General features: G+C 39.8%; 1 protein-coding gene across 7 annotated transcripts in view; it reads right to left on the bottom strand.

The window, feature by feature from the left end:
* Window positions 1–16,738, bottom strand: part of MPDZ (multiple PDZ domain crumbs cell polarity complex component) — a 146,055-nt gene that overhangs the window by 23,007 nt on the left and 106,310 nt on the right. For 3 of the 7 annotated variants that reach the window (XM_064490200.1, XM_064490204.1, XM_064490201.1), the window contains 8 exons: window positions 15,094–15,204; window positions 10,480–10,578; window positions 9,678–9,749; window positions 7,288–7,450; window positions 5,334–5,530; window positions 4,010–4,101; window positions 3,705–3,795; window positions 1,592–1,672 (listed from right to left, as the gene is read on the bottom strand). In XM_064490200.1, coding sequence (XP_064346270.1) covers window positions 1,592–1,672; window positions 3,705–3,795; window positions 4,010–4,101; window positions 5,334–5,530; window positions 7,288–7,450; window positions 9,678–9,749; window positions 10,480–10,578; window positions 15,094–15,204 — 906 coding nt within the window. The remainder of the gene's footprint in view (window positions 1–1,591; window positions 1,673–3,704; window positions 3,796–4,009; window positions 4,102–5,333; window positions 5,531–7,287; window positions 7,451–9,677; window positions 9,750–10,479; window positions 10,579–15,093; window positions 15,205–16,738) is intronic. The other 4 variants (XM_064490202.1, XM_064490203.1, XM_064490205.1 and 1 more) reach the window with 4 other exon arrangements.

Below are 16,738 nucleotides of genomic sequence, written 5' to 3'. Positions count from 1 at the left end.
AAAGAGGCAAAGAGAAGGCTCCCACCCAGGTGGTCTGGCTTTCAGTCCGTGCGGCCAACCACTACAGCTCCTTAGTCACTGGTCTAACAAGCTCACTCCCCAGCATCTCCTGGGTGCTTACTATATCCCAGGATGGACCACAGCCTAAGTAAATAAATTAGATCAATGCCATGGAAGGTTACATGTGAAATAAATTATGTTATTTTGGAGTTTTCTAAAGATACACATAAACCAGGACTGGAAAAAAAAATAATTTATCATTATGAATTTAGCATATATTTAAATTTTTAACAGAACATACAGACATTATTACACTGTTAAATACTATAAACTTTGACTTCAGGATTTAGGAGAAAAAAAAACTTCAACCCTAAAATCAGCAGGGAAGAAAGAAAGGTATGCTCTTTCTTAAAGGGCAAAAGAATGAGGGACTCTTGAATGGAAGTGTGTGGACTTCCTGGCAGAAGACGCTTTAATGGCTTCTGCTCTTTTCCCTCTCCTCACAACACACACTGCCCACGACGACTTTCTAAATATACATGTGGTAAGTCCAGAGCAATCCGTTTTTGTACAGTGTTATCTATTATAAAAAAAGAAACCAAATCCAGTAGAGTCACAGTATTTTTTTCCACTAAATGATGAACAAAGTCTGACCACGTGCCAGGCATAATGTCCACAGCTTTATAAAGAACTCATTTCATCTTTAGAATGACCTACATCTAAGGTACTATTATCACCTCCAATTTATAGGTGACAAAACAGAGGTGAAGGAAGACCACACAGTGCATGAAGTCTGTACCTGATGAAGCAAGGACTCACCCCAGACAGACTGACCGCAGCACCCAGGCCCTCACGCACCCTGCGGCACTGCCTCAGAGCTGCAGAGCCCTGGGGGAGCACTCCTCTGCCTCCTGCCTGCAGCATTCTGTGTAAACACCCCTCTGTCCTTCTCCTCCCGTCCTCTCCTCTTCCCGCACACTTCACTGCTCTTTCTGCGGACACCCTGGTGCATCCACTGTCCACCCGCATTCCAGCACGAGCCTGCAGCACGTGAAAGCATTTATGGGGTTCTGTTCAACAAACCACTTCTTTCAAGTGGTCACTTGAACCTAAGGTTCAGATCTTTGCAAAAGTAAATACTTCACTGATGCCCATCAGGGAGACTTCCAGTTATGCGAGCTTTCGGTTTTATGAAGGACAAAGACTGTAACGTTTGTTCATTTATTCTTTTTATTTCCTCCATAGCAGGTCCTTGGTAAAAGAATCAAAGGACAGACCACTAAATGTCACACCTTGGGATAATCAGAGGCAAGAAAAGCTGGGTCAATGCCAAGGTATCGATGAGCACAGTGGTTCTCAAACTTGAGTGCACACTGGGCTCATGGAGAAGACTTGTTAGAACACAAACTGCAGGGCCACCCCCAGAGCTACTCATTCCTCACGTCAGGTGGGCCCATGGGCCTGTATTTCTAACAAGCTCTCAGGTGATGCGGATGCTGCCAACCCGGAGACCACAGTTTTGCAAAATAGTGAAATCAGGACACTGGAGTGAAGGAACCCACATCATTTCCTTCCAAATCAAAGCAGTTACCTTGGGAAGCTCCAGATGTTGCACGGTTTTAAGTGAACTGAGGTCCACAGCTGCATCAGAAGTAGTAACATTCGGTTCAGCCTGACAGAGGAAAAGAAATGACAGGAGAGACAAGTGAGTCTTACGTAGACGGGCCACTTAATCAAAATTATTTCACGCATTGTAATTCATTATTCCTCATTTTAATATTTCATGATATTTATGAGCATTATATTTTCTTCAAAATACAAATGAGGTGTGATTAGACGGTAATTATTTTAGAGCACAGACACACAAAGTGCTTCTCAAGACTGCCTAGATTAACTCTACAGTGACATCTAATAGCAACCCAGCTACCAAACGATGCAATGCACTCAACACAGGACACCAGCAGCGGCACCATTCACTGCGCTTCACCGCGCTGGTCACCACGTGAATGCAGGAGCTACTCCTGTCTGACTTGAAAACTATAAAAGCCCATTTTCTCAAGGGACATATTTGCTACAATTCATATGAAAACAAAATTTTCTCCTTTGTAATCTTGAAAAAAACCCACTTAACTCAGCTTACTATTATGACCCATGAAGTCAGTTCACCAGCATGAGAACATAATTTGTAAACCTCATGTGCAGGAAAGCCCCATGTTTAGACATTAATTTAGGGAACAGTGTTTCTGTTTCTACACCTTGACCTACCCATAGACATTCATTGTTCCTCTAATTTTAAACTTTGCACTCTCTCCTACCTCCTTATAATACTCATCCTAAACATGTATCCAAAGCTTTTCCAAATCTAAACAAAACTCCCACAAAGACTCTTATAATTTTCAGTGACTCTCTAGCCACTGCCTTCTCTTTCCTAATTTCTTATCCATCATTTGCTTTCTCAAAATCATTAATAACCTCCTAATCGGCAAATCCAATAAACTCTCTTTATTCACCCTCTTACTTGACCTCCACGCAGTAGTCACGGTTGTGGAATACACCCTTTCTCAAGGGCGCTGTCCTCAGCTGCTGCACAGCGCGCCCACCGTTCTCCTCTTCATCTCCAATCTCCTTACTGTTGATATTACATAATCCTGACCTTGGCCCTCATCTCCTCTGAATGTCCTCTGTAGGCAAGAGCCTCGGCTCCCACAGTTAACAAAACCTAAGCTGGCATCTGCGGGAATTCATCTCTGAACTCTAGACCAAGTGTCCCCGTGGATACTTCTACCAGGCTTTCCAGCAGGCACTCCATTCTCCAGCTGCCTTAGAGGGAATGCGTTCTGTTTTTACAAATATCTGCTCCTCTTTCTAATTTTATTTTGGTGAAAGTTAGCTACCTATCAAGTCGCCAGGTCAGACACCTGGAAGCCAGGTACCTATCGTCTGTTTCATCTGCCAGCTTATTCTCAGCCTAAAGAACAGTACCTGGTACAAGGCAGATACCCAATAAACACCTGTCGGATAAACAGATTCTCAACCACTCATTCTTCCTTGCTGAGAATACTCAGTTAGGGATGAAGTAATGTCAGTTTTGTTTCTAAACACCTGAGGTAACCATTTCCTTCTTTTTTCTTTTTTTCATTAGTTGAGGCCCCATCATCCAACCCCTACACTTCTCCAGTCATTTTCTTAATCCCTTTAACTTCTGTCTTGCAACTTCTGATTTTTCTCTGCACTATTTCCAAAAATGGTTTTAAAAATACAGATCTCAGTCTTTGAGTTCACCATGACAGGGCCTCAAAGACAAAGTCTGCATCATGATTCCCATGATCTGACCCTCCCATTCCCTGCCTCCCTCTGTTCGGTAAAGCTCTGTAGTTTTCAATTCTCTGTGTTGGCCAGAGCCTCCAGGCCATTCCTCAACCCATGCCCTCTGCTTGCAAAGTCTATGCCCCCAAGTCATCTACTTCCAACGTACACTTCAGGCTCACCTCCTCTAGGAAGTCTTATTCTAGCTCTCTCCAGAGGCAAGACTGTCAACTCCTCTTATGCAGCTCTACTAGTATTTCTTGCACTAGGCTGTAAACTCCTTGGAGGCCAGGGCTATAACTTATCTATCTTAATATCCCTGGCAAGAGTTCTATAATTGTTAACTGAATTAGTAAGTGGTGTATCAATCAACTCTTCCCAGAGAAACAATCACATACCTCCTTATTCTGAAGATTCTCTGAGGCGGCAGGCAAAGGTTCCATTGTATGCCCAGGACATACAGCCATCTGACTCAGTGCATCTTTATTTCTAAAATAAAAAAAAAATGACCAATCATTTCATAACAATTCATACTTTCATTCTTCAGCTTGAAGACTCAGATTATTAGAGAAAATTCTGTAGCTCCAAAGAGCTGAAACTACAACACTCACACATTTATAAATGCTTTATGTTCATTCAAAAGAACTCAGAATTGAAAGGCTAAGAAAAAACATTTAATATACCAGAAAAAGAAAATGCTCACCTGATGAAAATTATTTTTACTTTAGAAGGAGCACATTTAATGATTGATGAAGCATTCTGATGACTTCTTCCATATAAAATTTGACCATTGATCTATGAGAAATAAATATCGTTAATTGAGCCTAGATTTTAATTTCATAAATTTTTATCATTCAACCTAATGAAAAGCACATTTTTTCTCCCTTTAAAATATTATACATATTTTCCTATGTAAGTTTAAAATCTAAAGCTCTGAACTGTTCTTAGAAATAATGAACAGTACACATATGTAAACTAAAAAAATAATGTGCGGTCTATTACATATACGTATTTACATTCAATATATCATACTTGTGCAGTCAAATTGTAACAATTCTACCTAATAAAACTGAAAACTGAAAAAAAAAACAAATAAAAATATTTTCCTTTGCAGAATGTGAACCTGACTTTGCTGATGAATAAAGAAAAGCTCATGTTTAAAGCGAACACTGGTCTGGTCTCCATGGACTAAAGAGGCACCACCTGGACTGACTGCAGGACAGCAGAGAGTCGGCTTCCGGGCAGGGGTGAGCTGGTACAGAGCAAGGGCTCTGTGGAGTCACGTGGGACCTGCACAGGCCATCGTGGGAAGGCTCTACTGCCACAGTTCCCAGGAAATCTCAAAACTCAAGCCCTGGGAAGAGGCCACTGGGAGAAGCCATGTTGGTGGATTCAGGGTCTGGGCAGCAGAACGTGCTGGAGCAGCACGGTACGGTACGAACTGGAGAGTGCCCGTCACCCTGTCATTCAGCCACTGCTCACTGAGCCGCCCCAGCCAACAGGAGGCAAGGACGCACAAATCAAGCAAATACGACTCTAAACACTATCAAGTATGGCCCACAAATTTATTCTGTTTGGCCGCCTGAATTTGTTATTTTAGCCTTGACCTTGACCCTGCCGCTCACCACTCCCATCATTTCTACCATTAGGGATTCTACTTTTAGGAAGGACCAGTGGATCAGTTTCATTACCAGGGAGAGATCGGTCATTTGGTTTGTCAAAAGCTCCTAATAAAAATGCAGCACACAAAAAAATGTTTTTGAAGTGTGATCTTTATTACTGTCTTGGGGCAAAAATTGTTTCTGGTGCTCCACAGTCACAAGCTTTTAATGGAAGTTAATGGGAACATGGGCTGTACTTAGTAGAGATTTGGTTTAGAGCCAAATTTGCTACAATGCATCTACTTTATTAGGCAAGCGATAGTTTTCTCAGTCACCATATGAGACCCGGGTGGATTTTCCGTAAACTGATGGTTCCACTGTACCAATTCAGCGAAAGTAAATTCAGTGTTTTCTGCGAGAACTTACTTCGAGTAGCTCGTCTGCAATCTGCAGTCGCCCATCTTTCCCAGCTGCTCCATTTGGATCAATCCCCACTATAAAGACACTCATCCTGGATCGGTCTTTGTTTCCAGCAAGACTCAGGCCCAAACCACTGCGACCTTTCTCCAGCTCAATCATATGCAGCTCGCCTGTCAGGGTTCCATAACGCTCTCTGATATTTCCTACACACAGCAAGAACAGAAAGCCCACAGGTAGTAAGAGCTAATTCACAGCCCTGCGCTTTACTGTGGAAGGTTGTTTAGAATGGCATCTTAAGGGCATTATTTGTACCGACATGTAATCCCTGGCAGTTAGAAAAGCTAAACAAACCGGCCATCAAGACTGGTTTCCTGGAGCAGCCAAACTCTGAGGGATTTCTTTCTATCCACAATGCAGAGAGTGCAGGGTCTGATTAATCAGTTCACTTGGGGCAAAGAGGCCCAAAGAAGTCATTCCCATTAACAAACTCTCAAAAGACTGTGATTACAACAGAAAGTCACTCTATCATTTGCAGAGAACAGAACATCCAGAGGATTTGTCCTCACTGGTCAGTGGGAGCTTTTCTCCCTCAGCGAAGTCTACACTGCGTATCACATCACGTTGGAGAGTGGCTGGTACACAGGTCCAGAAGAAAGGAAAGGGGCTTTCTTGTCGCACAGGCCAGAACAAATTACTGTACCAGTTCTAGCAGTTAGCTGAGACCACTCATATCTCCCACCCCACATGTTCCAGTGGTAGAAGTGATTCTTTAATCTGAGGGCAAGGCCACATGGAGGTGCCCCAGGCCCAGATGAACAACCAGCCATGTGAGTGAGCCACCTCGGAGGCCCAGCCCAGCTGAGCCCACTCAGCCGCAGCACCCTGACAGACTAGTAATAACGTGTTTCGTTAAGCCATTAAGTTTTGGGGTGGCTTGTGACATGACAAAAGATAACTGAAACCTTCCATTTCATGTTTTTCTCAGAGTACATTCTGGCCACCTTGATGGACTAGTAAAATATTTTAATTTCATTGGAAACAGACTGAGAAAACTGCGAACTTTATAAATCATCCCTTAGAAAATGTTATTGTATGACTGACATCATGCATTCGCTATTGATCCTTAACTGCATCGATGTCACGAACTGTCATTTCCTGGTTCTAGAATCTAGAAGCAGAAATTTTACACTCTGTACTTCCTAAAAGCATATACCATAGTGTTCTTAAGGAAAATACTTGCATTTTTTTAATGAAACTTTTTTTATAAGCATTGATACATAACTCTGGGCTAAATTTTTAATGTTTCCCTATAAAATGGCTGATTTCCTTAGGAAACAGAGGTACCCCACTCATCCTATTAACAGCTACCTTTGACTGCTTCCTGTGCACCAGGCTTCATGCGTAGTGCTTCTCAGACTAACTCATTGTTAGCAACCCAAGGAGGAATTGTATCTTAAAAGGGGGGAAAAAACCACCAGGCTAAAACTCAGGGGCAGTTACATAGCTTGTCAAATGCCCCAAGTTTTTATCTCAACAATTATACTACGTTACCATCCTAGTACAGAAAAATACCAAAGTTCAAAGCTGTTCTAACAGCAACAACAGGTTTTACAATGAGGAACATGAGGCCTAGAGAGGGGCTAGGACTTGTTCAAGACCATGAGACAGCTGATCTAGTACCAGCTTCTGGGAGAGTGCCCTGGACCCTTTAATTCTTATACAAATGGCAAAGTGGGCTTGAATACGAATGCAGGTTTAAAGGAAAGGAAGAAGATGATCTCATATCCTGGAAATGTGTGCTGCATTCAAGCACAACAGACAGTAGTTATTTCCACACAGAACTGCAGTATGTGTAACTGAAGGTGAAACATACTTTTTCATCCAGAGTGTAAGCCTTGGGAAGCCCAGAGCTACTTTAAAGACCTCTTGTAATTCAGTGCATTTCAAAAAGACAACTTACTCCAGCTGTAACCAAACTCATCCTCTTTGTCCACATCCTCTGACATTTTGCTTGCAGATGACTGTGTATGGTCCCCACTCGTTTCTGCACATGCGGAGGAAGGGGGCGGGGGCACAGTGCACGGCGGAGCCTTTTCCGGCTCGGGTTCTGACTGACTGGGCACCTGTGGGGACAAGAAGAACGCAGTGGGTATGCACAGTCCCAGGAAGGAAAACCTAAGGAAAAGAAGTAAGACTGCAATGTCAAAAACAAAAAACTAGCTTTAAAATCTCTGAGATATTAAATAATGGGGAAATACGCATATATAAAAATGGTAGACAGGATTCAGGTAAAGTTTAAATATACTAAACAAAACAGTATGCTCAGAGCACAATCCACTGAACTTGTTCTATGATATTTTAAGGTGAACAATATTTGATTTGAAGGCTTAAATAACTTAAGATAAAAAGTTACATGAGCTTCCTTTTATGGGAAAAAAAAAAAAGGACTCATTCAAAAGTTATCTGGGTAAGATGTTGGGGGTCTAGAAAAGCCTTCCAATAATATCAAACAAAACAGCTTGAATCTAGTTAGTGAGGTTATATATAAAGAATTTTTATTACTCCCTGAATCCTCTCTCCAAAAGACTCTCAACAAATTCATGAAAATGAGTATTGCACATGCAGGGTCATCTACCAGGGAGACAGTCTGTTAGCAAAGAGCACACAAATTCAGATCTGGGGGGCTGGTTTTGCGGCACAACATCTCCATCCCCTTCACAAAGCAGCCAAAATGAATAAAGAGGGGTGAAGACTTCATATAAACTCAAACTATGGCTGGTATATTTGCTGTTCCTTAGGGCTACAGGTCCTATTTCAAAAAAAAAAGGACTTGGTATCATCAAGTTCTTTTTTTTTTTTCTTTTGATTAAAACATAGGTGAACAAGCTCTTACAGATTATCAAGTAGAGAGAGTATCAGAGTTAGAAAGGCCCTTATGTCACTGAGTTCATATTTTTCATTTTGCACAATAATAACTCAAGGCTGTGAGAAGTCCGATTTTGTTTAGAATCACACAGTGAAACCAGTGTTCTTTTCATTTAATTCTTAACCTAATCCAATGCACTTTCCATTATATCATGCTGTCTTCTCCAATATCTGCAGTAAGACAAAGGGTACCTAATTCAAGGGTTAGAGATATCCCACTGAAGCTCCAGCCCTGGTGTGAGGCTGTCCCTGAAGCCTCGAGCCTACATGTGTCCCTTTCTTACTTTACCTTTCCTCCATAGGAAAATCCCTGATATATCTCATTTTATTTCACATGTATGTATCTGGGAAAAGACAGTGATTCTATATATATAATCTATAATCTATAATATAATAAAATATATCTTTCACAGAACACACTAAATGACAAGCATGCACAAATACTCAGGAATTATTACTGTCAAGAATCAAAATATACCTAAAACTAAAGCTATATGGCACTGAATGTGATCTCTGATGGTTCAGAAAGCATTTCAGGTTTCTAAGCGACCTCAAAAATGATTCTAATAAACATGAATTACTATTTTTCTGGCAAACATAGGTGAGCTGACTGATAGACACTTAAAGAAAACAGATTCTCAAGTCACAGAATCCGTTGTATTAAAATGTTTGGTCTACACATCACTGGCCAAACAAAAATCACTAGTGTAGACAAAATCCAGGTTATCTTCCCAAGTGCTGTGCCATAAAACCCTCAAATAACCAATGTACAAATAATTATGAACAAACAAAAAACTTCATCTGATCCAATGGAGATTCATTACACATACTAAGAACTCAGAATTTTTTTTAATTACTTCTCTAATAATGGAAAATGTGAGGATGCAAGAATTTAGCCCATTTCATTTTTTAAAAAGTGGAACAAAATCTAATTTAAACTCGCCATAATTTCAATAAATTTTTGCATGCAAATTTTACAGATCTTACTTGCTGCATAACTTTTCTGACTGCTTTTTCCTTTGTTTCCTTAAAATGAACAAAACCTGTCAGTCCAAAAACTATTTAGGATCTCATTCTGAGCACATTTTCCATACTGTGAGTAAACACAAATAGCACCCTAACATAACTGATTAATCACGAAGCCAATACAAGCCTCTATTTACTAAAGGGGCAATCAGGTGTTCTGTTTTATTATTACTGAAACGCTCATTCTTATTGAGACTGGGTAACTGAGCTTGCTGCCGACACCTCTTATAATTATCAGTGAAGACACAGCTCTTTTAACAAAGACCACTTAGCCTTCATGGGCAAAAATGCAAAGTGTACTTGAAGTCACTCCATGCCATGTCTGCACACAAGTGTTAACGTACACACACAGCACACTGGAACACACCCACTTACTCGGGGATACGTCACGCTACAAACCTTAAACGGTGTGGGAGCAAAAGGGTTAGTTGGGGAACAACGGAAGGTAACTCTACTTGGATTCTGTAATTCCTACAGTAACAGAAAACACATTCCTTCAGATACAGCGTCTTTGGTTAACCACATTACAATAACATAAAAATCCAATGAATATTCATAAAATGCTTCCTGAAAGAAATTGTTCACAGCTTTCTTCCTTTCATAATCAAATTATAGTATTCAAGTTCTCATAAGTTTTTGTCTCAATTTTGGATTTATAATTTCATCAGAGTATGAGAATATCCAAGCATAGATTTATAAAATTTGAAACAGTTCCATGTTTCCTGATCAGGCATGTACGTGGACACACTTTATAAATATTCAACAGACTCCTGCACATACACAATTATGTGCAGAGTGATTAACAGAAGAGCTTTCAGGACCACCTTGCATAAGTCTGAGAAGGATTTAAACCATCACAAGGTTTTAAAGAAATTATGTGTGAAAGTAGTTCAAACATTTGGCAACCAACAAAAATTTAAATATCCGAAAATTCAACTCACACCAAAATAAAGGAAAGTAATTGGACTCACGATTCTCCCTTACTCTTCAGAAGGGCCATCTAATTTTGTCTATCAAAATGAACAGCTTCTGGCAAGAAAATGTGCTTAAGAAAGGATGTGCACGCCCACTCCAAACACACAGTTGTTGGTGGTGTTGTTTGCCCAAATTTAGTAAACAGCGAGCTGGGACAAAGGCACAGCAGGAACAAAGAACAAGACATTGGCAAAAGGCAACGGCAAGACAACGGGCGTTATCCAACCTGGTCAGCGTTGAACTGAAGAGAATCGGCAAATGGGTTAGTGCTGCTCAAGTTGTACTTAGGGTAAAGGTTGTGCGGCAGGGAAGGCAAAGGGGATTTCTAAAAGGAAACATAAGAGGCGCTGAGCGCAAAAGAAACACAGGTAAAATAACTCAGTTATAAGGACAAAGTACTTACTGATTTCAGTAACTGTGCGACACCAGACCCTGTCAGACCTCATAATTAATAACAATGTCTTATCAAACCGCCTAGAACGAAGAGTTTACCTCTAGCAACCTGAATCCACACCCTGATCTAAATGCAGCCAGGGAACACGTGGGAACCAAGTCTGTCAAACTGATCCCAAATTTCTTTTCCTTTCCCTGCGTATCTTCACGGTCGCTGACAGATAGGCTCATACATTTCACCCACTTATATTAATATATCTTCCATGCGTATCAGTAAACATGCTTCAACATTAAAACTGGAGAGGTTTTTTATTTACCTTTAAAAGTAAATGATGCTTTTCTGGTTTAAAAAAAAAAAAAAAAGCAGTCTATCTGTTCCAGGAGGAAATGAAGCATTTGTCTGCTAGTTCATTTGTAACCTTCAGTATTCTTTATCTTGTTTCCCAGTAAGGAAACTTTTCAGACGTTGACTAGATACGAAGATTGCTTCAGATCAAGAGTATTTTTTTAATTTTAAAAATGAAATTAACAATGTTTAAAATGAACCGAGGTACAGTGGTGTTCTCTATTTCTGCCCACTTTCTGTGGAACTAGGAACACTGATATTTGAGTTTTTTAATTTCCTATAAAAGCTCCCATCTTATTGGGGGATTTATGAGGCTATGGGTAATATTTGAAGTCCTGCCTTTGAGTTCTTACAGATTTTGTGGCTTGCCTGTGATATGCCCTGAGCTGGACCATTGGAGTTGAATATACATATTACAGGCAGGATGACTGCCAAAGAGAATGTAGCATTTTCATAGTTTTTAAAAAAAAAGAAAAGTAATTTCCTTAGCACAATAAATCCTTCTCTTTTTCACACTGCTATCTTTTTCTTTTATTGACTATATCTTTCAGGGGAAATTGCAGACGTTTAGAATTCATTTTGGCTCTAATGAAATGTTTGTGTTACTTCTCTCTATAAAAAAGCCCTACTGGCAAGCACCAAGAGGAGGGAGAGGTTGTCATGTGACGCCACCCTGCACGGGGGAGCACTCTGGAGAGACTACGCTCGTTCAGTGCGCCTGCACTAAAGCTTATGCCACAGTACCCTTTCAATCTGCTCTTCCTGCAATGTTTTTCCTACAGAAGGAAGGCGGGTAAAAGAAATGGGCACGGTGACATTTCTGCTCATCTCAACTTTCTCTCGGCTTTTCAGTTTAAAATGTCAACTCCTGTTTTACAAAGGAGAAGATCACAAATGCCAGAAAAACATGACCATTTATTAAGGCGGAAGAAGTGATGTGGCAAAGATTAAGAAAATATCCTAGGCAACGTAACTCAATGCTGCGGAAGGTAGAGACTGTCCCTAATTCTCGTACATGGAGCTTTTAGGTTTTATGTTTCCCTTTACAATTCTGTACAACGATATGAAACAAAACCATAATGGCAAGAAATGGAATATTTAAAGAGAGCTCTGGCTTTTTGCTTGGCTTTGCCTTTTGTTTTTTCAATGTGCAGCTCTTATAGGATTAGAATTTGGCCCTGAGAGAAGAGTACAAGTCCAGGGTGAGCACAGCAAAGGAAATAGTAGGTCACTCTGTTATTAGGGAAAGATTTATAGAAACAGGCTGTATTTCTTATTAAAAAAAATCAATGATGAAACTTGTGTTTATAGTCCCAAAGGCTAATAAAAATAGAAATGTGATTAGCTAAGAAGCAGCACAGGGAAGACAAAATCATCCTCTGGCCCGTGTTAGTGGGGCCCATGCTTCGCTGTGACAGTGTGGTCAGACTGAACTGTGAAGGGCCGTACTGACAGAATTACCAGGGCTAGTTCTGGGAAGTTCTAATTCCAGAACGGTTTAAAAGCCAAAGAGGCCGACTGGCTTTTCAGTCTATGTCTAAGATTTTCTTGAAGCTCTATTATATCCACAAATAAAACGTTCACCGTTAACAGACTCTCGTGTTATCTGTCATGTTCTTTCTTTTGGATTACTGGAGACATGATTATTTCCATAGGGCAGTAAACCACTGAAAACAAGGTAAATCTCATTTTAAATGCAAAATTGATTCTCATTTCCCCAAACAGAATATGTATGTAGAGGAGGAAAAACATCTTTACTCTGCCCACCTTAGATCCTGGGCTGGATCCGTGTCACAAAAATCAAACTAGCGAAAGGAAAGCACACGTACTGATTTTAATGTGAGTTCTGCCTGACACGGAGCTTTCGTAGGGAAATGAAGACCAGGAGAAATGGTTAAACCTGAGTATGTTTGCGGTAGGTCTGATGAAGGATAGAAAGTGGGGGAAACGTGACAGGACGAAATTAACAGGTGCTAAGTGCAGTTCACCAGGGACCCTGAGCAAGGCCCATGCATTCGGATGCCTCTCAGGCTTCCTCCTCCCCTGCAAAGATGCTCCTTTCCTCCAGGTAAGGGGAGCGCACTTCTCAGGAGAGGCTAATGACCTGCTGGGGGTGTCAGAATCCTTTCAGCACCTGCCTTTTCTCAACTAACTTCAGTTTAAATATTCAACATGCCACGGTGTCGTATTTTAGGATAGGGTACCCTAATCCCTGTCAAATATAATTTTACTACACATGTCATTCTAAGCAAGATTTATTCTGGAGTAACTGCTATAAAACCAGGCGTCATTATACCTCAGATAATAAAACAGGAACATTTTCCAGGTGTATGAGAAACTATCTTCCCAGCACATTAGAAAATGCAACCGGCACTGAAAGAAATGTTTGTAGTTTAAGTTTTTAAAAGTAATACTGAGAATCCTATTCAGCAGTTTATAGTACTGCCCTAAATGATACAAAAGCTGGAAATTAAAAATAAAAAAAGGAATAAAACCCACCCCCCCACACACAAAAAACCCAGCTTTAACTTAACTTCAACAGCCATTTACCGACATTATCATGCTGTGTCTCTGTTTAACACAACAAATGGAAACAAAGGCAGAAAGATCTGTAGTTATTTAAACAAACTCAATAGCATCTGAAAAGAATGCAGCGTGATACAGCCCTAGCATTTGGCATATTTTCTCATCTGAATGGATAATTATTACCTAACAATACACAACTGAATGATTAAAACCTGCAGATGTGAGGATAACTGCTTACATCAAGAACTACTAATTCATTTTTTTTTTTTTTACAGTGAACTCAGACCAGAGCTACACCTGTCTTGACAACAAAAGGAAAAACCTATAGGATAAATTTGGTCACTTTGTTTTCTGTGGCACAGAATGCTGACAAATTCCTTTGACTGATATCATCCACAGAGCTGTTTTGCTAAACTCCTTCCACCATTTAAGTAAAGCTGTCTTAAATTTTTAATTTTAAAACTTAAAATTAAATGTATTTTATGCTTAAAATTACATAAGGTTTAGATAACTCTTTTCAATTCCCTCACATGTATGAACACTTTCCTTCTAAAGACAATGAACCCTGAAAGCTAATAAGCAGGTATTTCAAAAAGAATCAGTATGACAAGAGTTCTCAAATCCAGGGGTGGACTCTCTCTATGAGCCTCAGGACATCTGGAGAACTCCTAAGAGATGCAATGCAAACCTTGCAGTAAACTTGAAGAATTTTCAAAGGGGTATGTGGCCCCAATATATTTAAGAACTGTTGCACAGGAAATTTTTTTTTTTTAATAAGGCACAAAGAAGAAATAGAAAAAAATAGTTTCAAATTCTTGGCACAATTTTCATCTTCAGCAACATTAGGGCTTAACAATTACACAAAGCCTCACTTAGCATCTTCCCCACCAACAACATTCACTAACTGCACTCAGACTTTCTAAAACATTTTTTAAAGCCACTTCCCCTGTGATGACTGATGGTAAAATGGGTTAACAGGTCTCTGTCCACCAGGCGCTACACAGCGATGAGCTATGCAGTGACTGTTGACTGGGAAACAGCAGTTATGGAATCGTTAGCACATAAACATAGGACTTAAACAAAATCCACCATGTGGAAATTTAATATTCGGTGGGACAGACAAATACGCTAAAGATCATTCACAAGAGTTCATGGGATTGCATAAGCTGGAAATCCTGTCCAGAGAATAAACTTATAAAGAAAACGTAATCTCTCTGGCTCCTAAGGGGCTTGCCTAGAGGTCACAGACTATTAACCTGAATGCCTACACCACATCCCTCTTAACTCACATGCTTCACGACTACGAGTAATTATCCATCTAGATGTCTATGGTGACCAACAAATCCTACTTCTGTGTGTTTTCAGCCGATTCAAGTGTTTGTTAAACATGGTAGAAGAGATTTTTCAGGGCAACTCAATTTTAAAAGAAAAAAAGGCAAAACAAACTTTTAAAAAGGCTCCTGAGATTTCAAGACTCCATCTCCTTGGTCCTAGAGACAACTTGGCCCTGGATACCTTAGATTCCAAGTTGAACACTGTTTGGATATGCCTACCTTGCCCTTTGTGTTCGCTTACCCTCGGTCTGTTTATAATGCTCTGTACCATAAAGACTACAGGGTTGCCTGCTTTCCGAATGGCTTCCACAGCTTGCTCATGGCTTGCATCTCTGAGGTCCATTCCATCCACCTGCAATGGAAGGCCTCAGCTTAACATTTCAAGAAGCTACAGAACAACAGAACAATGTGTGGATCTGGAGTTTCAAGGATCCTAGTTTTGGCTCCTGGAAAATCTGTTTCAGAGTCAAAGATATTGGAGACAACTTTTGAGCCTCCAGAACTTTTCATCTGTCCAGCAGACTTGTGGTCCCTTGTTTTGGACACAGATTTCTGTCCCCAGTAATCAACTGAAATAAGAATCAATTGGAATGAAGGCTCTACTTCTGCTCCCTTACACTGTCCAACTGTTTCTTTAAATTGATAAATCAGCATCATTAAAGAAATAATACACGGCAACTGCCTAGCAGCACTGTCTTCATCATGGGAGTCACTGTGCAAATTTTCTTCCAATTCATTACAGAGCAGTTTGGGAAGTGGGTGGGTGATGCTTTGGGTATTTCTCTCCATACAGGGAAGTCTGAAGTTGAAAACAAAATTCTGATGTTTAGAAAAATCAGGTTATGGTAAGGTTAGTTTTACAAAAGAATCTTTGCAGTACACATGACAGGAGCTGGAAGCCAAGAAATTGTGCTTACTTGTTAGTAATTCTTATATAAATAGCTTGAAAATGAAAGTTATTTTGTAACTTTTTAATTGACCGTGGCTCGCCTGGGTGATGATCAGCTCAGCTTATGTACGCACTATACGAATAGGAAGGAAAATAGTTTGAAAGGCCAAATGCTAATCCTGCCAGAAAACCACAGGATACTATTATAATTTTATCATTTCCAATTACCACAGAATGGTCTATACAACAAAATAGCAAAATCAGCGTGGACACAATTCTGAAAAAGAAATAGAACATTATCACCTTTAAAAGAATTATATGCTGCATTTAATCGAAAACCTCACTCAAGTTGATATTCAGATGTCATGACATCTCTTTCAGTGCATATGAAAAACAGCTCCTAACTTTCTGTAGAATAAAAGTAAATTATTTATTCTTACTATATATTCCAATAGTGGGAAAATTTAGCAGGACATTAAATATCTTTGCTCAAGTCCAAAGAACTCTATACTTAGAATGGAATATTTTGTAGGTCTCTACTCATCTAGCCAACAAGCATTTTCAGAAGCTCTTAGCAGACATGTTCTAGAATCCCCAGGATTACAGAAGCCTAAAGTTCTCTTATTTACTGAAAAAGCCCCTGAGCATAACAGCACTCAACAAACCACCGCTAAGCACCATACAGTATTTTACCATATGCAAAAAATCCTGTTCAATTTGAAACCACTGCTTTAACTTTCTTAATACATTTAAATAACATTTTGGTGCAAACTATGATTAATCCTTTCTTGAAATAATTATAAACATTTCTTACTTTTTCTGCTTGGGCCAAAGGTATTTAATAGTGAAGTATCCATAAAATAAATTACTTTGAGACAATCTTAAATAAGGAATTTTATGTAGTACTCTAAAAAAGAATTCTTTAAAGGGGGGGGTGCTAAAATATCATCTAATGAAAGGTAAAGATGCAGAAAAAGAGAACAAAAGCCCATCATTC

The sequence above is a fragment of the Camelus dromedarius genome, chromosome 10 (genome assembly GCF_036321535.1).
Source record: "Camelus dromedarius isolate mCamDro1 chromosome 10, mCamDro1.pat, whole genome shotgun sequence".
In the NCBI taxonomy this organism is placed as follows: domain Eukaryota; kingdom Metazoa; phylum Chordata; class Mammalia; order Artiodactyla; family Camelidae; genus Camelus; species Camelus dromedarius.
The sequence above is the reverse complement of the archived record's forward strand: the minus strand, read 5'-3'. Positions and strand labels throughout refer to the sequence as shown.